Source organism: Hyalella azteca, unplaced genomic scaffold, assembly GCF_000764305.2.
Source record: "Hyalella azteca isolate HAZT.00-mixed unplaced genomic scaffold, Hazt_2.0.2 contig2202, whole genome shotgun sequence".
Lineage (NCBI taxonomy): Eukaryota > Metazoa > Arthropoda > Malacostraca > Amphipoda > Hyalellidae > Hyalella > Hyalella azteca.
This window is the reverse complement of record NW_025932486.1, coordinates 32,773-58,705: the sequence shown is the minus strand read 5'-3', so window position 1 is coordinate 58,705 and position 25,933 is coordinate 32,773. Positions and strand designations below refer to the sequence as shown.

The 25,933-nt window shown below is 37.8% G+C and overlaps 2 protein-coding genes across 2 annotated transcripts; one reads left to right on the top strand and one right to left on the bottom strand.

Moving 5' to 3' along the window:
- Nucleotides 1–739: 739 nt before the first annotated feature.
- On the top strand, nt 740–5,378 carry LOC108665808 (collectin-12). The gene is made up of 5 exons (XM_018152612.2): nt 740–1,186; nt 1,398–1,536; nt 3,536–3,654; nt 3,961–4,066; nt 4,670–5,378. The coding sequence occupies exons 1-5, from the start codon at nt 923–925 to the stop codon at nt 4,837–4,839; spliced, it is 798 nt and encodes a 265-aa protein (XP_018008101.1). The 5' UTR covers nt 740–922; the 3' UTR covers nt 4,840–5,378.
- On the bottom strand, nt 5,097–19,667 carry LOC108665805 (probable E3 ubiquitin-protein ligase HECTD2). Its single transcript, XM_018152608.2, has 19 exons — nt 19,216–19,667; nt 17,982–18,060; nt 17,472–17,599; nt 16,331–16,518; nt 15,805–15,931; nt 15,189–15,361; nt 14,313–14,415; nt 13,957–14,046; nt 13,488–13,708; nt 13,005–13,153; nt 12,310–12,497; nt 11,396–11,536; nt 10,880–11,002; nt 9,437–9,600; nt 9,058–9,154; nt 8,701–8,775; nt 8,312–8,506; nt 7,867–7,982; nt 5,097–6,763 (listed from the first exon to the last, which is right to left on the bottom strand). Exons 1-19 carry the CDS (start codon nt 19,276–19,278, stop codon nt 6,499–6,501), a joined length of 2,685 nt encoding a protein of 894 aa, XP_018008097.1. The 5' UTR covers nt 19,279–19,667; the 3' UTR covers nt 5,097–6,498.
- Nucleotides 19,668–25,933: the final 6,266 nt, after the last annotated feature.

The window sequence follows — 25,933 nt, the reverse complement described above, 5'->3', positions numbered from 1 at the left end:
CGGAATTTTTTGGTTTAGTTGTAGTGGGAAAGTTGCGACACAAAATAAGCGCTTTGATTAATAAAGATAGCTCATATTTTCCCGGGTCATCTGATTCTGCTACCAGCCAATAAAATTTAATAAAATACGAAACAAAATGAAATAAAATTAAAAAGAGTATAGTTATTCATCGAAGACAATTTGATCAATAGCGAAAGAATAGCGATCATCAATTGAAGATTGATTTGCTTCATTAGGGTCAAAGTAAAATTCCTCCCGCCTGAAGGTAATGTTAAATTTAAACTTTCAAGGCGGAATCATGGCCACTACCAAAATAATATTCGTTTTTTAGTCGCCTAGGAAGCACATTATGAGTTTAATTTCAGTTTAATCTGGGTCTGTTCCACTGCGGTATTTAGCAAGCTAGCTTAAGATTAGGGCACAATAATTGGCAACAATCAATATCAAGCTATCAAGGGGTCAACATAGGACTGTTCAGCGATTGCGCGGTTATTCGGCCAGTAAACAACAATCCTTTCTTCATACTACGTTAAGTTGCAAGAGAAACAAACGTATAAAGTTTACGAATTTTTCTTTCCGGGCGCATTGCTCTGATCAAACACAAGCTATCGCAAAGGTCATCGAATAAGTGTTGTAATTCTGGCTGATGGTTGTTTGCGCTGACGTCAGAGGAAGACTCGATAGCTACACGCGAGGCTCCCCAAAAACTTCGTCTTCACTCACAGAAAACTTGTTATACCTCGAGCATGTGCACCCGAACGGTCCCAGAAACTATAACAACGAGCATAAATATTTATGAATCGTCACGTGGTAACTTTTTGAGCGATTTTTAATTGCGTTTGATTATATTACTTGGGCCTGAGATTCTGAATATTAACCACCAGGAAAATCGTTAATTTCTGCCGTTTTTCTTTCAGCAAAAATGTTAGTTAAACATTCATTGGGAATTGGTTTGTCCCTGCTTGTGGCTCTTCTTATCTACGAGGGCGTCAGGGCACAGACCAGCCAAGACCAACCCATCTTCGCAGGCGCCATATCCTACAGCCTGGTGGCGAGTGTGGCGAACAAATATGGGACGGTGGCTGCTGAAAATACCACACTGCCCGAGTGTGGCCGCATATGTGGTGACAGTAAGAAGATTGTCTGCATAGGGTTCAGCTGGTTGCCAACTGTACCCCTGCCTGAGGTGCGCGATTACGTAACAATTAAAAATATGCAATATTACATGAAATTTTATTGTACGTAAATATAAGTAAAGCCTTTTCCACTGCTATGTCAAGCTCATTGCGGTAAAATGCTGTAAGGAATCACACCAAACGTTGCAAAGTGAAACGCATTCAAACACACGAATTCTTTTAAATAATCACGAATGAACATTGAACTAATATGTATCACAGACGGCTTTGGCTCGCTCAACAACCGGCCAGTGCCGGCTGTTGGTATGCGTGCCAGACGGGACTGTGGAGAAGGGACCAGCGAGGCTCTACCTCAGGGTTCGAAACTCAATGACTCCTCAGTATGGGGTCTTCTGGAAAGGTAATTTATGCATATAACAACATAAACTTCTGTTGCAATTAATATGTAGGACAATGATGTGGTTGGTTTGAACTCTGAAACATGAACTCTGAAGTGGCATCATGTTTCCTCCGTAAATTACGTCGTGTCAATCGGGCTCGAAAGGATAACGTCACGGCACCGAATCGCCAGATGCATTGTGGGATCGGCCGCCATATTTGTAGCAGGGTCTAGCTTTCGCCTACGTGTTAAACCTACTGCGATCATCTCTTTTTGAAGTTTTTGCTTGAAGATGGGACGCTACTGCACCGTTGTAGGATGTACCAGTCGTTCTCACGGCCATTTAAACAGAAAACTATACAATGGAATGCGTTTATACAGTTTACTAGCCGTGTATATCGTATCAGTTTATGATTCGTACTGATATACGTACCGCATATCAGTTTACCAGCCGTGAATATTTATTATATACGATACTATACATTTTCCAGGGGGCAAAATCTGTTACTTGCCTTTAGATAAGCTACATAAGTAAGAATAAAACGTAATAATATTTACGGATCAGATAACATTGTCATGATCCATTATCCTGCAACGGTGATAGTGTTGTTGCAGTTGGCTGGTTGCAGTTGTCGTAAAATTCGGGGTCCCCCCGGTTTTACCCCGCGCTCTCAGTACGCGTATTGATACTTGTATCTTCCAACTTTATACTCACAACCCAGGAAATCGCGGAATGGGGGGTAAAATGTTACTTTTTCGGTCATAACTCGGCAACGCCTCATGGTTTTGCCTACCTCGACAAACTATTTGGGGGAAACTAAGGTTAGGTTATTCGACTCAAGGTTGTGTTAATAATGAAAATTTGACCCTGTTACACGCAGTTTGAGGTTGGGTCCCTGACGCCAAGTCGCACCTTAATGGAAGACGCTGCTTGAGCACATTGTATAAGACATCGTGGGATGTAAGAGGGTTGAGTTTATTGATATTGAAATTAAAATGTAGGGGGTAAGGGAACATTCTGGTTTGTTGGAAGATCAAAATGATTCGCTTTGTTCTATAACATCAAATGTTTCGAGTTCTTTACATTGCCTTCCAATTTCAATATAAATTGGTTTTGCAAAAAGTCGAGGTTTCTGGTGAATTGGTGTGTTGTTGGTCAGTTCTGTGGTCTGAGGTGTCGCATGAGCGCGTCCAATATCGGGATCGGTATTACTATGAGCCGTCCGAACCCTGGTTACGTAAGCATTGATAAAATTCTATCCTTTTCCTCTTCAAAAAGGTGAAAAGGAATTTCATTTTCCATTCTTAGAAAGTTCCATTCATCAGCATCATTATCTTCGTCCAGTTGTACTACCAAACTACTAGGTATAACCGTATACATAGTCTTTCTTGATTCGTTGAAGTTTCGTTTCTCCATCGCCTGTGCCCATCCATCCACAATTGTTTGTAAGCTTCAAGCGTCTTGTATGCCTTGAATTCTTGCAAGGTGCATTAGCTGACCACAAAACACCAAATAGTTTAGTAAATCACCGTGTTAAACGGTAGGCAGGCTTGCAAAATCTGCACATCACGGCTTTGCCGGCACTTCGTTGGCATCAACATAGTTAATGTCGAACAATTTTCTTGAATATCGGTCTCTCACTGAAGGAAGGAGTTTTTGACAACAGCCTAATCCTTTCTGCCTTGTTCGTTCTTTCTCCATTGCTACCGAAACGTCCAAATGTGTAGGAACGAGAGAGTAAGGTGAGGCGCCAGTGTGATACAAAGATGGCGGCGTAGCAACGCGGCTAACGTGGATACGCGGGAGCTTGGCAAGCCCGATTCCAGAAGCGTGAAAGAATACTCAACTCCATGAATAACAACTGATAAATATATAATCGGGTATAAATTTTGAACTATTTTTTCTTTTTAAATGTTCCTGGGCTAAGGCAAACACTTTGTACCAAAGATTTTCTGGTTTATTGGAGTGATGGAGCGCATTTTCCTTTGTATCATTGCATAAAACCTTTTATTTCTTAAGTTCCCGATGGGTACACGAAACTCTGCACCTTTGCCTACGCTGTCTATCGGACCAAAATGAACTTCACCGGCGCGGACGAAGCGTGCAGGGCGGATGGAGGGCGTCTGCTGTTCACTAGGGTGAGAACAGCTTTTATTAACCAACTAAAGAACGACTTATCTGACTTACTTGTGTTCCATGCGTTTAATTTCGGATGTCACGCAGAAAAAAAAACACATCCGCTTCTCATTCTTTTTTGGCGTTTTTCGATGCCGCGTTACATTTGCGGTAAATTTGCAACCGCCATTTTCTACATAGACAGGATTAAATAATTGCCCGTCTATTAAAATTAATCGACGTTAAACAGAGAGTTTTCATTCAAACAAGTGCAATAGTAAGGAACTTAGACTTTGAACAAAATTAAAGAAACTTGGCAACTTTTGCAGACACCTCAGCAGCACCTGGAGGTGAACTCGAACATCACAAGGTCCATCACCTACTGGATCGGCATGGCGGACGTTGCCGGCAACAGGATTTTCCGCTGGCTAGATGGTGGGTGTTGGCTGTAAAAAACCATTTTCAGTTATCCTTCACATATCGTATAGTAAATAGTGTTAAGAGCTTAACTTCATAAACTTTGTGGCAAGACCTCGCTCAGACAATCGAGTGGCTTTGTTTTCTGATCTGAGGTTAAATTGCAATGAATTTGTTCGCAAAGCTGACGGACTTTTCATTAATGTTCTTGTGCTATAATTTATGTAAGCTAAAACTGTTCCTTCATAATTCGAACATTTCTTGTAGTGACTGAATTGCAACATTTCTCCCACCCAAGCATAGTTCTAGCGTTTTTATCCCTTTAAACAAGGAGCTATATTATACTAACTCACGATTTTATTCGTACCTCTCCTTTAACATTATTGGGTGAAACTGAGTTACGTGTCGATCAGAATTCCTGAAGGCGGTGATTACGTAACCCCACAATTTTATTCTTATCTTTACTGTATAATTATTTGAGTTGAATGGGTAATATTTTCAACTAAATTTTTCGTGAGCATTGAAATCCGTTACTTGTATTTGATATAAAAATACGATACTTACATTTAATATGAAATTATAGAGAAGAAATAATTAATGCGTACATCTGAATTCTTGAAGGCAGTGACATTGGCCCGCGAACGGAGTGGGGGCAAGACCAGCCCAACAACTACCGCGCTGACACCAAAGAGCCGCAGAGCTGCGTCATCCTGCACAACGGAGTGTGGAACGACGAGCAGTGCTCCAAGCTGCACAGCTACCTCTGCCAGATCCTCTACGTTGACATATAAAGCGGTGCAATAGCGTTCAGAAAATGCTGGTGGAATTAGGATAACATGAGTTAAAGTATCACTTCTAATTGCGAGCGGTGTTTGTTGTCTTAGATGCAGAAGAATAATATTGATTACAATTTGACAAAAAATATACGAGCGTACTAAAATATTTGCTAGCGAAACACCACAATTTTTGAGAAGCAATGCCGAGCTCACAAATAACGTAGCACTTATGAATTAATTTGTATCTAGGACGGAATAATCATGAAAAATAAGAAAGCCTCTTTTATTCAAATTAGCTCTTCCAAAATACATTAAATCGTTTAAATCCCAATCTTGATAACTACTAGTTGTTTCTGACTACTGAAATGAAATTTCAACATACTTCTAACCAAAACAAATTCTCTACGAAACTTCCCCATACAGCAGTTATTCTTAGCGGTCCAAAGGAAATCGTCAGAAATTAATATTAATCTGAAACATAATCAACGATATCATTAGCATAAGTATCAATTACTCGCGGAATTATATTGGTTATAAACAATCGTCGTCTGACTTTCCTTAATGGACTATAACTTTGTTTGGAAACAATTTGTTGTACGGCTAACCAAATGAATTTTAATAGCTTCGGCAACATAACCTGCTGGATACCAACAAGAATTAACAAACCATGTGCGTAATTTATATTTTCTTAAATATCAGCCGACGAATCTGTTGCATATTAATGACGAATAGTACATCTTGACTCATATTTGTGAGAAAAGAACGTGAAACGTTCATACACTCAAAATGTGCAATGTTACCTAATTGGGTAAGCATGTTGAGTCGACTCATGAAGAATTTTCGGAAAAGTAATTTTCAATGAATCAAGTTTTGATGCACTTCGTTTGTGCGGGAATTAATTTTGTTCAGTAGGAAGTATCACATACATTACTGAAAACTAATAATAAGTTAACTTTGCACAACCAGACGACGCAAATAGCCAAAAATTAGAACATTTGAAATAGGCTGATTGAAATTGTTGCCAGAACTCGCGTTCGCGTTTATGTAAAAGACACAATGAATATAGCTCCATTTATATACTCATAGGGCAAAAAATTTGAATACATTGGTAACAAACAAATATAATCGAAATCACTGTAACATCAAATTGCTTTAATACTTTTATAGTAAATTATAGAACAGGTGCAGCAGTTATGGTACGTGAGAAATAGTTTATTTCGGGAACACACTGACTTTAATATATCTGCAATACGTACTATGGAAATTTAGTTGATTCAATCTGGTGGAAAATTCAATATTACTAATCTACTTCTAAAGGCTATCACACAAACCAGAAAAAGTAGAAATTTTCTAATCCTACTCAAATTCAACATGATATTTGAATGTAAACCAGGATATTATCACACCAGATAATACCGTATATGACAGGACCTGTAAATTATAATACCATTTTGAAAAGTATGGACGGAATTTCTTAGGCAGTTAATTGGCCACCCGCCACCAGTCGTAATCGTCAACAGGTAAAACGCAAGTGCCAAGTCCTAAGGGGAATTACTCTAACCCAAAACCTTCGGAGTTGGATATAGCAATCATGAGTTTGTCGTAAAGCATCTTTTAAACCCTAAGGGGATGACTTGAGTTTGTCGTAAAGCATCTTTTAAACCCTAAGGGGAATTACTCTAACCCAAAACCTTCGGAGTTGGATATAGCAATCATGAGTTTGTCGTAAAGCATCTTTTTAGATGGATATGGTGGCAGCACGAGCTGGTTGAAGCATGTGTGTGCCTGGGGCAACATGTGAGTGTAGCCCTTCCAGCAGGATATCTTGAAGGCCATCTCACCCATGCCCCCCACAGGGATGCGGTCGCTGCCAGTGGTGAACAGCAGTAGCTGCTTCTGCTGCGCCACTGACATGTCGCCTAGGATCTCCCAGAACCATCTGCCACAACAACCAACATAAGCACCAAAAGTACAATGTATTTCATTGTACACTATATTTGGACTTTCAAGACAGCACAAATAAAACTCTTTAATGGTGTCTACAAAATTACAAACCATGTGATAACAAATCATCATTTTCGAATAAATTTCATCAGTGAGTTACTGAAAGACCGATGCATATGTCATCTTAAATATCAGCAATGTTTTCTAACTTGATGGTTTGACTGTCAAAACAATTACAAACTCTGTGAACAGTAATCAATTAGACTTTTTAAAACATTTTTCTTAGCTTAGCTTCGCGTTTGTTTGTTTGTTGTTAAAATTGACAACGAAAATTAGCCCACTTCTGATTGCTCTAAAGATCTGAAATTCGGCATGCAGGCTATTTTCGCCTAACAATTTCAGATACAATCATAAAAACTTGCAATTAGAGACCTAAATTAGCTTAATCGAGTAAAGTATATATATATAGTTTATATATAGTATGACGTGCGGGCGCTGACGTTATAGACGAGCAGGCGCTGACGCTGCGTATCATCGATACGTACGTCAAGTCATGCTTTTTAGTCCGTGCAGCAACGGACTAAAAAGGAGAAAATAAAATACTTAAAAATACTTTTTTAAAAAACACGTTTTTCTTGTGGACTAAAAAGTAGAAAATAAATTATGGCTCGCCCCAAAAACGTGGGTCGGGCTGTATGTTCACCATCAAATTTCCAAAATTCGTGTGTTGTGTGCTTTTCGCTTTAATCATAAATCTGCCCGACACACGTTTTTTGGGGCGAGCCAAAATTTATTTTCTACTTTTTAGTCCACAAGAAAAACGTGGTTTTTTAAAAAAGTTTTTTTAAGTATTTTATTTTCTACTTTTTAGTCCACAAGAAAAACGTGTTTTTTAAAAAAGTATTTTTAAGTATTTTATTAGTAAAGAACTCGGCATATATCATCTTAAATATCTGCAATGCTTTCTCATTGATGATTTGAATGTCAAAACAATTACAAACTCTGTGAATACTAGTAAAATATTTTAATTAATTTTATTTTTTAGTGAAGGAAAGAACTCGGTATATGTCATCTTAAATATCAGCACTATTTTCTCACTTGATGGTCTGACTGTCGCGCGAATAGCCATCGTATTCCGTGACTTTCCTGAGCTCCTCCAGGTCGATAGTGGGACTCCCGCACACCAACATCTCCACCTCCTCAGGCCGCAGCATCTAAAAGATAATAAATCACTATACCATTTTTCAGGAATACTTAAACGCTTAAATAGGATTTTAATCTTCAAACTTAAATTTCTACTGGAAAACTCATATTACCTACAATTAGAAAATGATTCAAGATTAGGCTGTGAATAGAACGATCAATTTATAAAAAAATATTGCAGAGGAAAATTTATTGAAAAAATTTCCCAGTGTAGGATAACTTTATAAATTCGGAGCCATTTTCAATTTTAAATTTAGTTCAAAGTTGTTATTCATAAATTCGAATTTCGTGGATCAATGCCAGAGAATAAGAAAGTTGAAGAAAAATTAAAGAATCTCACGATGAGCGCATTGGAGGCGCAGACAGTATGGAACCCGAGGTAGAAGGCCTGGAACTGTTCGTACACGGCCGTGTTCAAGATCCAGTCCAGGTAAAGGCTCACGAACTCATGTCTGTTCTCATTCGTGACTGGAATCTTGTCGCCACTTTCCTTGAGGTTAAACGTCCGAGGCTCGCCGTATTCTTCTAAGCTCACCTAAAATAACGTTTCGTTCAAGACGCTACCGGGTAGTGAAAAAATTTTGCCATATCTCTTTTATGCACAGGGTGTAGTCAAAAATCTAAATACGATTTATCAAAATAAGGTAAATAGAAATCAAGCATCGGAAAGAAGTAGATCGTTCTGAGTGTTAATAATTGAATTAGAATAATAAGAGTGGAGGTAGTGACCTGGAAGGTGAGGCACATGTCCTCCTCGACGTCTCCTTCATACTTGAGCAGCTCGCTGAGGCCGTGGCTCACCTCCTGCACATGTTTTTAGACATCAAACTTACTTAATAAATTCGAATTGCTCAGTCGATTATATTATTATAATAATGATATAATAATATAGTGGTATCAGCTTTGAGTAAGCCGTATTGGTCTGTCGCCGATTCTCAAAAACCCGATCACCATCCCAATTTCTACCGAAATTTTCACCATCAGATGAGGGTTTCGAACCCTTAACTCGCTGCTCCAATCTTAGTTGTCTAGACCAATCGGCCGTCATATTCACACACCGGAACAATATTTAGCATTTAATATTACCGGCATAATTTCTCTGAAATCTTCCAGCGTTGGGTTGCTGGCGATTCCCACCGGCAAGGCCTGCATTGTTGGCACCACGGGAGGACTCAGCAGCTTCCTGTAGTGAGATGAGTAAATAAATTGTTTTAATATATAATGATTCACGAATAATTGCTTGAAAACAATCTCTTAATACTAGGAAAATATCTACATTCCAATAACTTCCATAGACAGAAATTGCCACGAGGAAGAAAAAAGCAATTCAAATTCTCTAAAATAATATATAAAAGAATACAAGGGAAAAACTGATGCAGCTATTCGAGACATAAACTCAATACTTTACCACGGACGAGTAAAATATATGTGACTTCAAACTATGCTTCACAGAAAAAAAACTCACTTATAACAGATGGAAGGGAAATGGATGTCGAGAATAATGGAATTATAGACGGCGATGCCCATGAGAACACCGATGAGGTTGTAGTGTCGCTGGTTGCCGAGCTGGCCTAGCGAGAACCAGTACAGTCTCTTGGACGGGTGGTACACGAACATCTTGTTCTCGGGCTGCGGTTAGTGCCAGTCAACATAATTAGAAGAATATAATATGAGATGCTTTTAAATGAATTCTGATATTAGGCACAACCAAATTAGAATCATATCATAAGTTTTAGAATAGAAGTGTCGGCATTGAAGAAATAGGCCCATGGTGATGATTCATGAATAATTATTAGATAGTCAAAAGAATATCATTAGAAATGCTTTTAATTAGATCCTAATTGTGATATTAGGCGCAACCAAATTAGAATATCATTAGTTTTATTAGATGGTTAAAAGAATGTCATATGAAATGTTTTTAATTAGAAATGAATACTGATATTTGCCGAAACGAAATTAGAATCATATCATTACTTTTATTAGATAGTTAAAAGAATGTCATTAGAAATGATTTTAAGTAAATATTATTCTGCTATTAGGTGAAGCAAAATTAGAAACATATCATCAGATACGTTAGGCAGTTAAAAGTACATTATTAATATGCCGTTAATTATATACACGACTGATATTTGGAACAAAATTAAAAGCGTCACATAATAAGTAGCATATCAACACTAATAAAAAGAGAGATGCACGCCTTAAATATATTAACACAGTAAAGAAGGCAGCTAAACTCAATCGTTCTATAAACCAGATGGAAAAAATAGCGGGATACGTTATATATATCATAAGGTGAACTTGAACCTGTTACGTGAATAAACAGAGAGATGGGAAAAGCTCATAATGCTTGCTACACCAATATGATTAAAATCCAAACAAAACAAAGTGCGTAAATAACCGAACTGAAAAGAAGAACTCTGCTCAAGTCTACGTCAATGAGATGAAACGAACGAATCTACTAAGAGATAAGAGATGCTGAGTGCGATAGGTAGGTACAAGAAGAGATAAGCTGAACCTAGATGTATATGAAGAGGAAGAACATCAGAGCTGAACATGGTTTTAAATTGCCGCGCAGCATGCCCATTGATGCGATAGTAGTCTAATATTTTCAATACGCAACTACGGATATTCCATTAAAATGTTAAAAAACAAATGTTGTTGAAATAGAATAAAAAAGCCGGGATTTCATAGTACATGAAGCTAACACTCCAATGAACCACGTTCGAAGAATGGAGTTAGTTACTAGGGAATTGAAACTTTTTTGCATCGAATACGGAATATCGAATTTCTTTAATACACTCTAATAAACACAATAAATAATGAAAGAATAAATATTTTAATTTATGTTTGGTAATTACTAACTAGGAAACTTAATTTAGTAACTTCTGTTAATAAACGTTGCCCTGACCTTGAATATTTGTTTGATGAGCAGAATGAACCATTCTTTCGTGAGGCCGCCCATGTCGAGGCCAGGCTCCCCCTCGAACGTCACCTTCAACTTCTTCTTCAAGTCAGCTTTTTTGGCCGTGATCTGATCAAAAATTTGGTCGTTGAATTCCCTTTATTTTGCAGGAAATTCATACACGAAATTGTAAACAGTGTGAATTGATGTGATTTTTTATTTAATAGTGATCTCAACTTAGAAGTAACTGAGTTTTTATTGCCAATATTATAATAACAATTAATAAAAGTGTAAAATTGAATCAAAACGCAATGAATGTCGCTACTATGCACAAAATTAACAAACACTAAACGAGTCAATTCTAGAATATAAACAAGGGTAGCTATTTATCCACTTATACTGTCGATAGTATTTAGTAAATAAACTTCAGGCAATTTCGAACGTTTCAATATAAATGAAAGATTTTAAATTATAATAGCACACAAATCATGATCGTTCCTTTGGATATCACGTTAGTTTCACCTCATTGAGCGAGTCCTCGACGAGGTGCGAGCGACGCACGTTGATGTTCAGGAAGAAGATGTCGATCTGAGGCGCCTGGTGCCGCGACACTTTAGCCACCAGCGAGCGCCGCGCCGTCAATATCATCTGTTGCTCTGCGTCCTAGCGGTAATAATAACGGTAATAATAGCGGTTTCAGCGTTTATTAGGCCGTAGGCCTGTCGCAGATTCTTAACATCGCAGAACATTCACAGCATTTTGCAGTCTCGAACTCGCAACTCGCTGCTACAATTCTGCTGTGCTTAACCGCCCGGCCTCCTCGCCGATTCTGACCAGAAACTGGCGCACAGAGCTGGGATCGAACCCGCGCCTCTCTGCGCCAATCTTGGTACTCTGAACTGTAACCACTGGGCATCATCAAGCTTGTTGATAAATAAAAAAGTATGGGGAGACCATTTACAGACAGTATTTCAATGATGGTTCAACAATAAAATGGACAATTAAAGTATGTTCTGGAAAGCTACTTGGGGATGAGCACATAGGTACCATATTTCATTTAGGATTCATAATATCAGATTGCATGTGAATTACTTGAAACAATCTCAGCTAAAATAATCGCAAAATACGATTTTGCGATTACGATACGATTTTGAGATACGATACGATCGTAAATTCTTGCGATCGTTTTGGAAATAAGCAAAATCTGTTACAAGAGCTAAATGTGGTTCTGACGTCACGAATTAACCTTGGTGAGAATATGTCTATTTGAAATATCAACCAGAATATGTATATATGCTTCTTGCGATAGTATTTTAAATAAGCAAAATCTGTTACAAGAGATGAATGTGGTTCTGACGTCAAGAATTAACCTTAACATAGTGATCATAGTGATCTCGGCGCAAAAGCGTAGGCCTGATGTGGCCTGTTGCCGATACCTTGGTGAGAATGTGTCTCTTGGCGACAATGGAGAGCATGAAGGGGTACTGGCAGTAGGAGAACGTGTCGTACTTCTCAGGCATCTGCCAGGACCGGTACTCCTGTATTAGGTCCAAGTGGTCCAAGGCGTCGTTGTAGAACTCCGTGTATGAGATCAGGGGCGGCTGTATGGAGCTGTTGCTCGCGTCTATACGAGGGACATTTTTGTATTTTAAGAAAATTTATTCAAAATTATTCAAATTCGATCATAATTATACTATTGCGAAAATCATGAAATCACTTCGCAATAACAAATTAAACAAAATAATTGTCATTACATTTAAGGGACTAAAAATGAATTTTTCTTTACGGCGATGAGCAAAGGTTGCAAATAAATAATTGCATTCATCAACGATATAAACAGCGTCAAGTTTGTTCATACCAATCAAACATCAAGTGAATTTTTTCCAGAGACAAACATAACTAATGACTAATTTTGAAATATTTACTAAATGCTTTAAATATATCCATGCCATAGATTAAGCTTAGACATGAATTATTAGCAGATAATGACTTGATGCCTAATAATTATGATAATATATTAATAACAATATTATCATTTTATATACATATAATGTAATAAAAATACCAATACATTCTAAATAATTTTTCACATTATAATATAATAATATGATAATATTACTAGATAACTTACAGAGTATGGCGAGCACTCTGGTGGCCGTAGGTATCCACCATCTGCTCTTGTTGAGGGGGGGCAGGGAGCGGTCCAGGGGGGGGAACTGCCGCACTGTTAGGAACTGCGTGATGAAACTTACGATGAAACGGAACCGGGCCACCTCCAGCCTGAACAAATAAATAAAGTTGGAAATTAAAGATGAAGCGTGATTATTGTTTGAAAATAATGTTTGATGTAGTAATAATATTAGCCACTTTACAGAAATCAATAAGCACAAAGTAAAATTGGTGGCCTTCATCAATATGTAAATTTTCACCAAAAACTCTTCGGAGAATAGTTTTATCTTCAGTTCAAGAATTTTGAGAACACATGTACAATTCTACAATCAATAGGCAGAGCCAAATTTTCCAAAAAAGAGAAATCTTTTACATTTAAATTCTTGGTAAACTAGTTATTTTATGAGACTAGTAATGACATAATTAAATGATTTATTATTCTCACGTTCTAAACCAGCACACAAGGAGCTGGTGGTCGCCATTATCGAGCTCGATGATGCTGCGTAGGACGTGAGCCAGCACCGTGTACGACGACTGCGTCAGGAACACGGGGCTCTGCAGGATAACAAACAACGCTCGCACCTTGTCCTTCGAGAACAAGTTGGGCTTCTCCTGCAGCATCGAGTTGATTACCCCCTTCAAAAAGTTCTTGTGTACGACTGACGGCTGAAATGGAAAGTGAACTTAAATTAGGTTTCTTTCGGTTTTTCTTAAGCTAAGTATTTGTAAAGCTATAATGATGTACATTATACTCCTCTTCTTCTTTAATAGTTTTTACATCAGATTCCTAAGGTCAATAATGATGGTAATATAACGATAATAATAATAATATAATAGAATAACATATAGTATAATAGTATAATAATAATAGTAATAATGATAGTGATAATAAAAACAAGAAGTCCATCACGCACCATTTCACGTATGGAGTCGTGCACGCTGTACAGAAGCTCGGTCTTGAGACCGTGATCGTCTGCCTGGGCACCGTCCATGTCAGGACTGCGCTGCAATCACAATGCAAAAATCATACGTCAATGCGAATATAAAAGATATTATTAAATATGATGTATTTTCTATGATATACATTATAATGGACTTTAGGTTCGTCCTTTATATCAGTGTCACCAGTTATGGAAAGATCGGGATCCAACGGCCGGATTCCTTGTGAATCAAGTCACGAAAAGTACAAGTATAGGCAACAGGCCATGGGCCTATTTCTTCAGAGCCCACACTTCTATTCTATTTACATTCGAAAACGTCGAATATTCACCTTAAACGTGGCGCAGATATTGGCGTACGACTCGAATGTTTCGAAATAAAACTTCTTCATGTCACCGTACTGCTTAGTCTCATGCGCCTTCTTCACGTCTTCACTGCATATATAAAAGATATTCAACAAATCAGCATTTAAATATTTTAGGCATTCATTAACTATTATCAACTAAATTTTCATTTGCATTAACTCAAGTCGACTATTCCAATATTATGTGAAATGTAACAGTTAATGATGTATGTATAAAAGTTTTCTATTAAAAATGAAGTAAAAAATTTAATCACATACCACTTACACACGAAAGAGTAGGAAATGCGAATATTTTTATTAATATATATTATTACCAAAGACAAAAACAATGCAACTCAGTCAAAAACACACAAATGAAAAATCGGATCTCAAGCATCATTTTATTTATCATGCAGAAAAATTAATACACGCATGAAAAAGCGAAGCATTATCTTGCTAGAGCGCAGCAGCTGATGGAACATAAGATAACAAAAGTTTGATGACACCAAAGGAAATGAATTTGTAACTCGCAGCCTAAAATACACTAATTTGGTCGGCAAAAATCACGATCACGTTTTATCTAGTAAATAGGGTGTAGAAGTGTAAACAAAAATCACAATCACAGATAACATAGAAAATAGAGTTGTGGAGTGACAACAAATATCATAATCACAGACTGCACATACTGTAAATATAGTGAAGAAATGCAGCAAATGGAGTTGTGGAGTGATACTAATTATCGTAATCATAGATTACACAGAAATATAGTGAAAAAATGCAGCAAATAGAGTTGTGGAGTGACACCACATATCATAATCTTAGATTACACATAAATGAAGTGATGAAGAGCAGCAAAATGCTCACAGGAAAGTGCCGCGGTTGATGGTGAGCGCAGGGTAGTTGGGCCTGAGCACCTCCTTGCCCCTAAGGCTGCTCGTGCTGCTCACGGCGCGCTCAGCGCTGCGTGCTGCTCTCGAGCGCACGCTCGGGGGGCGAGACGGGCCGCGCGACAACGGCGACGAGCGCACGCTGCTCGCCTGGTCCACATGAGTTTTGGTCACGGATCTTATCGAGATATTTCTTTGCTTGCTTTTAGTGATTGCTTCAGTAATTTATTAATTGATTCTTGCTTTAGTAACATTTATTCCCAAATAAGTACAGTAATCTCATAATGATCGGATAATATTAGCCGGAACATTGTAATTGAACATTACATTTCCTGAATTTGTGACATCATACTTATTCCACAAGTAAATTTGAGATAGATGGCGTTGTAATTGTAATAATTCCCAGTTATTTATTGATAACTCAAGTCATTTATGTAGCTGACTTGTATAAAACATTCTCAAAGCGTTGCTCCGTTCTAATACCTGAGTTAATAACCTGCCATGTTTCCATCGCTACAATTATAAACCAGACTTTTACCTAATTTTCATACTAGGGCTTACTAATATTAGTACTACTACTACATACTAGTTACCGTGCCGGGATTGATGGGCGGGAAGGAAGCGATGTCAGGCACGCTGCTGCCCGAGCTGGTAGCGGTGGCCGCAGCGTCGGCGCTCGACTGCTCCTCGGAGTTCTTCGCTGCTTTCTTGTCTTTGGAACTGCGGTGAAAAGCGATGATTATGTTCGCATGACAAGTTCATTAGTTCATATTAAGATTCAAGTCTTAGCCGCACAGAATTGGATGCAAATTGTTTGTTTGCATCTGATCTGGTTACTCTCATTTAATATAGATAGATTGACTGTCAATAATTTAATTATTGACTCGATTGATTATCATCAATATTCCTAATTCTACAAAAAGCTTTATTTAATACGCAAAATATCAGGTGATCATTGCATTTATGTCACATCTATAATATCAAACTAATTTGCAACATTTATAAAAATTATATGCAACTCTTTTTAGCTTTTATAATAATTGATAATGAAGTATCTTGCATGAATTGATTCGAGTATAGGAAACCCGGTACGTTCTTGTACCAGTACGTTGCTCTCACTGCTTGACTTGCTGGCGTCGTCGGTGCGCGTGCGCTAGCGTCGCGTTGGCGTCCACGTGGGTGACCAGCGGCGAGAAGTTGCTGTCCATGGACCCACGGCGCCCGTTGGCAGGGTGGTCGTGGAAGATGAAGTTTCCGAATCTATTTATGTAGTGACCGACGCCACCTACAATGGGTCGATCTCCTTCCTACAATACATGTGTTAAATGTTTCAGCTTACATAGAGCATCAACCTCTACATGAGCTCACATATGTCTAGCGTGAGTTACTCACAGCAAACTTGCGCAATTAACATCCTCATATTTTGGTGAATTCTATACCCTCGATAGAAATATTAATGCTATAATATATAAATAAAAATTAATTGAGCTTCGCTTAAATGATTTTTATCCTTATTTCGTCTGGAACGAGTCTTCCGTTAATTATCATTACTTTAATTTAAAAATGATCAACAGAATTATAGGAAACGGGATTATACAGTATAGTAAGAAACAGGTTCTAAAATATCACGGATTATCTATCCCTGTTATCCCTTATGCGAAGCTGGCTATGACTTACAATACTTGCAAGCTTAGAATGTTTGTGACTAATGTCACAAACGCATGCAGCGCCATAAAATTTTATAGAACTAAATAATAAACGCGTACACTGTTAAAAAAATCACCGTTAAACGGTCTCACCGGCGCTCTAGTAGCCGGCCGACACGTGAAAATGAACACCGTATGGCCGTTTTTATTCAAATTTAACACTAGAAACCCGTACAATATCTGAAAAAACAGAGGTACGGTTTATTTTCACAGGGCGGCCGGCCACTAGCTAGGACGCCGGTGAAACTGTTTTTTACCGTTTTCTCTAACAGTGGAGAGCATCATGAATACATCACTAGAACTGAACCTTATGAAGCATGTCTAACAGTGGAGAGCATCATGAATATATCATAAGAACTTAACCTTATGAAGCTTGTCTAACAGTGCAGAACATCATGAATATATCATTGGAACTGAACCTCATAAAGCTTATCTAACAGTGGAGAGCATCATGACTACATCATAGAACTGAACCTTATGAAGCTTGTCTAAAAGTGGGGATTATCATAAATACATTATTATAACTAAACCTTATAAAGCTTGCAGTAACTAACAATATTAGGGAGCGTCGCCGCCCGCAGGCTGGGGGACGCCTCGAGGGCGCCGTCGTGCGCCGCGGCGTTGTAGAAGGAGCCGCAGTACGGGCACACCTGCCTCGACCCCCCGCCCAGGTGGGCGGTCACTGATCGCAGCACAGAGTGTTACTCATAATAAATAAGTAATAAATGAGTAATAATGCACACATGTATTATGAATCATGTAAAATAGTATGGATAAGTATTTAGATAAAATTTTAATTTCAACGTTCCGGCTCAAGTTTGGATTATATATTTGAAATTCAACGTTCTGGTTCCAGGTTAGATTTTATTATGTATATGCTTACCAAATTTAAACAACCTAAATCCATATGTACAAGGTACAGATTAATGGGAACACCTTTGTTACCAAACTTGCCGCGTATCAAACATATGACCCTTCAAAAGTGTGGGCGTATCTTCAATGGAATTTACCACAAAATAAACATTTTTTTATGAAATTATTAATTGATGAAAATTAGCACCCACCTTTGCACACGGGGCATGTGCGGACGCCACTCAGGGCGCCGTGTAGGGAGTCCATCAAGTCAGAGATGGCGGCGAGTCTCTGCGCATGGGTGTATTAAAAATTGTTGGGCACAATGATATTAAATTTAATGTGATTAATAGGCGGTGGTCAGGATTAAACAGTTAATTTATTTTGGACAATTAAGATAAAAAGTCGATATTGAAGAAAACTTTTCCCCTTTTCCCTTTAATAAACAAGAATAACATCATAATTTGCAGCCGTTGAAACACTGCGGTGATACGAAAACTTTTTACCCCTACCACGGTGATGGCATTTTAATACGAGTTTCGGGCGTGGTATACACACTTCTGCATGTCTATCGTGTCATAATACTAAAGTTTGACATCTAATCTTAAAGTGGGCGGCGATTGCCTACAAGTTGTGATTGAATACGTGTTCTTCAAATCAAACAGCAATTCAAAAAAAACTTACAACGCACTTGTTGGTGAAAGAGCCTTCATGCTAGGTATATCATTGGGCCCGAGAATTAAGTGTAGTATTGAAGAATTTTACTATTTCGACTTACGAAGTAAAGATGAGGTTATTGCAACAGTAAGTTTTTCTGCAAAGTGAAGGCCTGATCATTAGTAGTTGAATCCCTTACGACATTGAAAAATTCGGTGCTTCTCTTAATTTGTGTAATCAAACGCACGAAAAGATCAGTCATCGATCGAATCGACTTTCGCACCGTCTATTATCCGATGAAGGCCGGCGCACGAATAACGGGTCAAGGACATTTACAGTTCACTAGTAAACATTGAGATAAACTGGTATTTACTGGAGTTAAAGACACATCACGTGGACTAATATTGGGTACATTGATGCAAGCAACTGTTGTAAATGATGGCTTGCCGACGCTTATGCATAGGAAGTTTATTAAATAATATTCAGTCCGAGATCGTGCGAAAAATAGTACTCGATACAACAGATATTTAATAAGTGAAAATTAATTCCTTAGGAAGTTTAAACAACCGAACAGGAAGAACAGTAGTTTCAAATTAAGGACCGTAATCCCTTGAGAAGCGCGACAGAAAACGGCCCATAATGCCAAAACATCAGTCATTAAAGAATTTTCTTATACACAAATATGAGTTGAGGATTGTTTTTAGGAACGATTTCATGGAGTTAGAACGATGTCAGTGATGAATAGCAATTTCGCAGCATTTCTCTTTATTCAACTAAATAGAAACTCACTTGTAAGCGTAGCGTGTTGGGAGTCCGGAGGCTCATGCGCATTTCTTCCCAGTCTGTGGCCATCGTCTGTCGTGCGGACGAAGACCACACGTTTGCAAGGACACTCTCTTCGACCGAGACTTGACTGAATTCAGCGCGGGAATTAACAGCTTGAGAATTTTATCAAGACATCTTTTTTCAATATATGCAGATGATAGCTAGAACGGAAAATTCTGCCTTTAACATCCAGCTAAACTGTTTCATAAGTCGCAAAATAATTCGCAGAAATATTTTATTCGCCTCATTTTTGGCTTCAATTTAATTATTTAGGTCAGCTCATGAATGAAGCCGAATTATAAACTTGACAAAAAAATGACAACAAAGTGACGAATTTTACAGATTTGTGTGCAAAATACCAATTGTCCGTCAGTTTCACAAAAAGAAAATGGAAAACAAAAATTTACATTTTTTCCTACGGCTTATGCATCACTGTAAAAAATCGGAAGGGATTAATTACATCTAAGATATGAAACCCTCAAAATAAAGACGGCTGATGTGCACGTTACAGCTACTCGGAGCGATGACTTATTTTTATATCTACTGTGCTCAAGTTATGATACCATTGTCAAGTGAGTAGTGACACAGCATTGTTGTGAACTCAGTTTCCATTTTACGTTTCCTATGAACGAATTTTTCTTTTATTCACAAGTTTACATCAGCACGGGGATACTTGCACCCAAGTTTTCTGAGAGTCTACCCTAGTCATGACTCATAAGGTATTCGGTCAAAAAGCATAAGGGCGCTACAGTTCATGGCCATTGCAGCTCAATAGTTCAGCCACTAAACAAACGTTTAGACTTCATAGTCGCCACCACGCATCGCCGCGATCGATGCGTACGTCACCTAACCATAGCCTGTATTCTTCCAGCACCAAGGATAGTCTCTCGTTCGATTGCCATGAGATAATCACTGGAATTGGAAAACAGGACGCAAATAACATCGATTATTACGACACAACGGAATATGTACTCTTTTTACGCTTACTTCAGACGATACAAACAACACTGGACTGCGGACTGAATTGGAAACAAATGATTTAGGTTTTTCTAATACAATAAATATATATTGCTGTCCAAATATATCAAACAAAGGCTTCGATAGTAATTACATTAATAATTTCTGCACACAAATTAAGCTTTGATGTGAAATGTTAATGTCATTTCTTCGTTATTCAGAGTTCGAATGCTCGTGCAGATCGATCTCGTCTGCAATTCGTCTTTCCAGCCGCTAACTCCAACACGGCGACAGCCGCAAGCTACATTCTCTTACTCACTCGAAATTAATGTCAACATATATTATTCGTCTTATAGGATAATGTATCTCATAATCTGTAAATAAATATGAACCAGAATAATTCTCTAATTAAGCGCCGTCCGCTTGACAGATGCTGATATTTTTACTTCTCAAAAAAGGTGGTATATGTGTGAAATAAAATTTCTAGTACTCGCAACGTTTTCCAATTAGGTGTCACGAGCATCCAATACATTTCAGAGATAAGTTCAATCATCCCAGACATGAATGCATATTTTCTCTGTCACACAGAACAACAATTTCGATCACTCGAATGAAGCTGTGCACACTTACGAAAACAAAACGTCAATTAGGATTTTTTATTCATTCAAGAGAGGCGTTCTTGAAGTCAATACAACATGAATAAGTTACTGAGGTCTGAGTGGGTTTGCCCAATTTTCAATAAATGAATAACCGCGTAAGTGGCACGAACTCGTGACCTTTGGACGGGTATAGCCGAGGGAATCCACATTACTGGATGTTTTCGCCTTGTGGGCGGCGTAGGAGCTTCAACAGTTATGGGAATAGTAAGGCCAACGTTTGATTTAAACCGAGTTGGGATAGATGTGAAGAAGAAAGGCGAGTGCTGACAAAAAACAGTTAAGTAAAACTTCATCTAAGTGAAAATATATATCAATACGAAACTGGGATTCATTAGCAGCTAATAATGAGCATAATTTATACGTTTTATTCGGAAATTGTCATTTACAGTGGTTGTAATTTACTTCAATTGAAGCAATAGCAAGGAATTCAACTAATTACTTTTTCATAAACGAACTCTTTGAACATTAAAAACAATTTTACTGAAAATTTGACTCAAATATCAAGCTGCTCCATTAGTAGATTAAATCAACTAAAATTTAAAAACTACATATGTTGACCCATATTAATAAGTCACGTTCAATTCCGGTATCAAGTTTCTCCGATTGGAGTGAATTTACACCCCAGGGTGCTTAGTCCGTCAATAAAGTCTAAAATATGCTGGCAATTTGGGTTCGAATGCATTCAACATGTCTATCGACGGAAATACATAAATATTTGGCATCGACACATGCGCGCAAGCAGTAGCATAACTAGCAATAATTGCTAAACCAATCTTTGATACCTCATATTAAGTTTCCAAAAGAGAAAAAAAATCATTATAATACTGCGAAAACTATAGTAGTAATTAGTGATTTATTCTTTGATCCTCGGGTTTTACCCATCACTAAATCCGCGGGAATTAAGTTTGATATTCAACTGTAACACATGAACGGGCCATACAATCAAGTTTAAACCGGTTTAAATTGGTTACTTTTGAGTTAATAAAATAATGAGATAATGAGAAAACCTTAAAACCAAGCATTTCATATCCAGCAATAATTTTTGTCAAAATTTGTGAATTAGGCCTACCATTTTCATTCGTCAGTAGCTATTCCTAGTAGCCTAATTGAGCTACCTATATAGCTTTTAATGCACGAGCTATTTCTCATCAATTTATTGCGGTTTAAAAGTTGTTTATTAATTCAAAGGGAAAATACTTCATAAAATACCATTTTTGCCATGCATAGATCAGTCAACCCTAAAGATACTCCATTAATGATTAGTGATGCATGGCTACCCATCGATCTTCCCTGCTTGATGTTGAACTGCAATGCTTAACCTCGCATAACTTCAACGAGATACGTACGCTAACATTCTTGTATTCCTTTACGAAAATTATAAAAAGTATATAATAAAATAATTTAGTTTGGAAATTCATCAGATGAATATGAACGATTCGAAGAAACAGAGTCAAGTCAGGATTCGCGACCTGGCCGCGTACACCTCACACGGCTGCTGTAAGCGTACTGAAGCTGCAGTCTGCCCTCTGGTTTGCCGCTACACTTTTCACGCAACTGGGACGAAATCGGTTCTGACTGCCCTGCTTTTTGTTTTGGAAACGAGCGTTTGGTTGCCAGACGCTACATTTACTTATCTCAACCTTTTTCATGACGACTATTTACTCTCTCAATTGAAAAACAAAGTTCCTAATTAACTGCACCATATAACCGAAGCCATTGGCCAAAAATATATAAGACCTAAGAAGGAGGATGTTCCCATTGAGTGGCTCACAATGATCAAGCTAACATTGCACTGTGTACATGAATTCTCAGTAAAAATAAATGTGATTTAGATCACGACACGAATGTTAGGGTGATCTCACCAGTCGGAAACTTTTGGGAAGAATTTTCATAGCAGATTTTCCACGGATAATTTGTTGGATCAAAACCAATTGCAATTACAAGCTTAAATAAATAAAGGCTAAGTAAATAAAGGCTAAGTAAATAGAGGCTAAGTAAATATAGGCTAAGTAAATAAAGGTTAAGTAAATAAAAGCTAAGTAAATAAAGGCTAAGTAAATAAAGGCTACGTAAATAAAGGCCAAGTAAAAAAAGGCTAAGTAAATAAAGGCCAAGTAAAGGCTAAGTAAATAAAGGCTGAGTAAATAATGGCTAAGTAAATAAAGGTTAAATAAAGCTTAAATATATAAAGGTTAAGTAAATAAAGCTAAAGTAAATAAAGCCTAAGCAAATATTCAGTCAATGACGTGCATCTCGTCAGTTCTCTGCAACGAATCGTCTATTAACTGACAAGATACAAAGGTACGAAAAAATGTACGTATTTTGGAGCGTGTTTATTTGCTCATGAATAATATACAGCATTCAGTCAGTTTGAAATAAACAATGAAATTTCGGTCGATCAGAGCTGTCAGCGTCCACTCATATTCATAATGATTCACCGAACGCTCGATGGTCGATCAAGTACGTCGTGCTGCGTTCCAAGAAGTTAGTTCTGTTTATATTCGGCTACGCTCGAATATTTCTAATTTATAATGTACACTAAACGTCTACAGGATCAATCAAACATTAGAAGTGAGAACTGCGCATAAGATCCGAATGAAATTAGTACTTGTTGACGTTTCATCAAGTCACTTATAGAAGGTATCGCTCTAAAGCAGTGGTTCACAAAGTGGGCGATATCGCCCCCCTAGGGGCGGTGGAAAGATTTTGGGAGGCGGTAAGGAAGAAGAAAGCATTTGGGGGCGATAGGGGGGCGGTAGTCCGAAGTCGAGGTCAGAAGTTCGAACGCTTGCGTGAAGATTTGGACACAAGACGTGCAGCACATGACTCCCAGCGATGGCTTTTTCACCCAGATCTGTTTCTTTAACCTCTACTGGGTTTACGTCTCGGACAAATTAACGGCCGGACTCGCGGCCGATCTCACGGCCAATTTCCAATTCAATGTTTAAGTAATATCTCTCAAACTAATGACTTAACTTGATGAAACTTGGTACACGTATTCATTAGGACCTAACGGCAATCTTAAGCTTGTGATTTTTTTTTATTTTGCCTTCATTTGTTTTTGACATAGTTATATGGCAATACGGGCTGAAATTCACAGTACCGGATAATCAAGAAACATTTTCCAAACTATTGAGCAGATTCGAACGAAGTTTTGAATTTACAGTCCTAACTATCGAACGTTAATGTTTAGCTACTGAAAATATATTCGATTGTGCCTTTGTTCGCGAGTTTTTTTTTTCATTTCACCTTCATCCCTGATTTAAACAGCAATACGTGCTTAAATTCCCAGTAATCAAGAAATTCCTTCCAAAGTTATTGAATGGACTTGAACGAAACTTGGTATTTAAATACCTAACCTCAGCAACGGTGACGTTTAGCTCGCTATATTTTTTTCGTTTTGCCTTTGTTTGCGAGTTATACGGCTATACGTATACGGATATACGTAAACGGCTCTTGGTTAAACCGGCCGGTTGAAAAGCCGGTCGTTCCTCCTATATCTGTATAACTCGCAAACGAAAACAAAATAGAAAAATTGTCGCGAGCTAATAATCACCGTTGAGAGGTTAGGTATTTATATACAAAGTTTCGTTGAAATCTGTTCAGTAGTTTAGAAGAAATTTCTTGATCACCGCGAATTTAAGCGACAAATTAATTATCCGGCGATACGGGCCGAATATAAGGAAGTGTGAAACCAAGAATGACTGTGAAATGAAAAAAAAAAACTCGCAAACGAAGGTAAAATCGAAAATTTTTATAAGCCAAGAAATCAACGGTTGGTAGCTAGGACTGTATATTCAAAATGTCGTTCAAATCTGTTCAGTAGTTTGGAAAAAATTCTTTGATCACTGCGAATTTCGGCCTTTATCGCAATATAACTCACGAATGAAGGTGAAATTTAAAAATTTTTACGAACTAAAAATCAACCTTAGGTTCTGATGAATATATGTTCCAAGTTTCCTTGAACTGCGTTCATTAATTTGGGAAATATTAGCCTACTTGATAATTGAATTTGGAGATTTGTCGTGCGCACTGGCCACGAGTCCGGCCGTAAATTCGCCCGAGACGTCCTAGGTTTCTTGTGCTGAAACAGTTAAAACATCTTAAAAACATATTGGTTCACTAAATGGGGTTCTATTTGTGAAATTCACATTTGTGTTTAACATTTATCTATCAAAATTGCAGCGTACTAAATTTCAAGAAAGAGGCGTATGTTTTTATATGTGTCTGTGGGGAGCGCTGAAAGTTCACTAGGGAGCCAAATTGGGCGCCAGCCTGAAAAAGTTTGGGGACCACTGCTCTAAAGTCTAAAGGGAGTTAAATATAAATCATGCATGTGAAAGTGAGGTAATTCCTTTTCGAACAGTGAAATCGTATAATTTGTGTCATTATTCGTCAGAACAAGAGCATAACTCGACCTTATTTATACTGCTGCGGCCTGCAGCTATCATGTACCGTTTTGCGCTGATGATTCTATAGGTAGATGTTGGTGAGCTTCCTGAGCACAAGCTAGGAAGAGCGGGAAACGTTTCACTTCGCGTCATTGTTGAGCCGGTGCTCGTGCTGACTGGTGCTAATCGTGCTGCTAGTAGAATAAATAGATTTTATGAAATGGCTTCTGTGGAAAAATTTGTTAGTGCATAGAACAATAATTATGGTTTGACTTGGTAAATGTTTTTATTTTCTTGCATTGAAATGATCTGCAACTTGGGCAAAATGTCAAAACCAAAATCTGTATAAAATTTCGCGCAATTTATAATATTGTCATCAATAAAAATAATAAAATAACGATTCAGGATGTACTCTGTGCACATATTATAAAATTCAGGATAATTTTTGGATTAATTAAAATAAATAGCTAGTCTAAATCTTATCAAAAAGTGAGAAAGAAGCAATGTATTTTCAGTTACATTTCAGTGTAGATATGATTACAAATCATTCCATATTTGGATGAAGTAAAAATATGCGCGGTAGAAACGGCATTCGATTTCGATCTAAATGAAGCATCAGTCATGCGAGAAAAAGAATGAGCGTCATTTTCAGGAGGGAGTTACTGTACTGCAGGC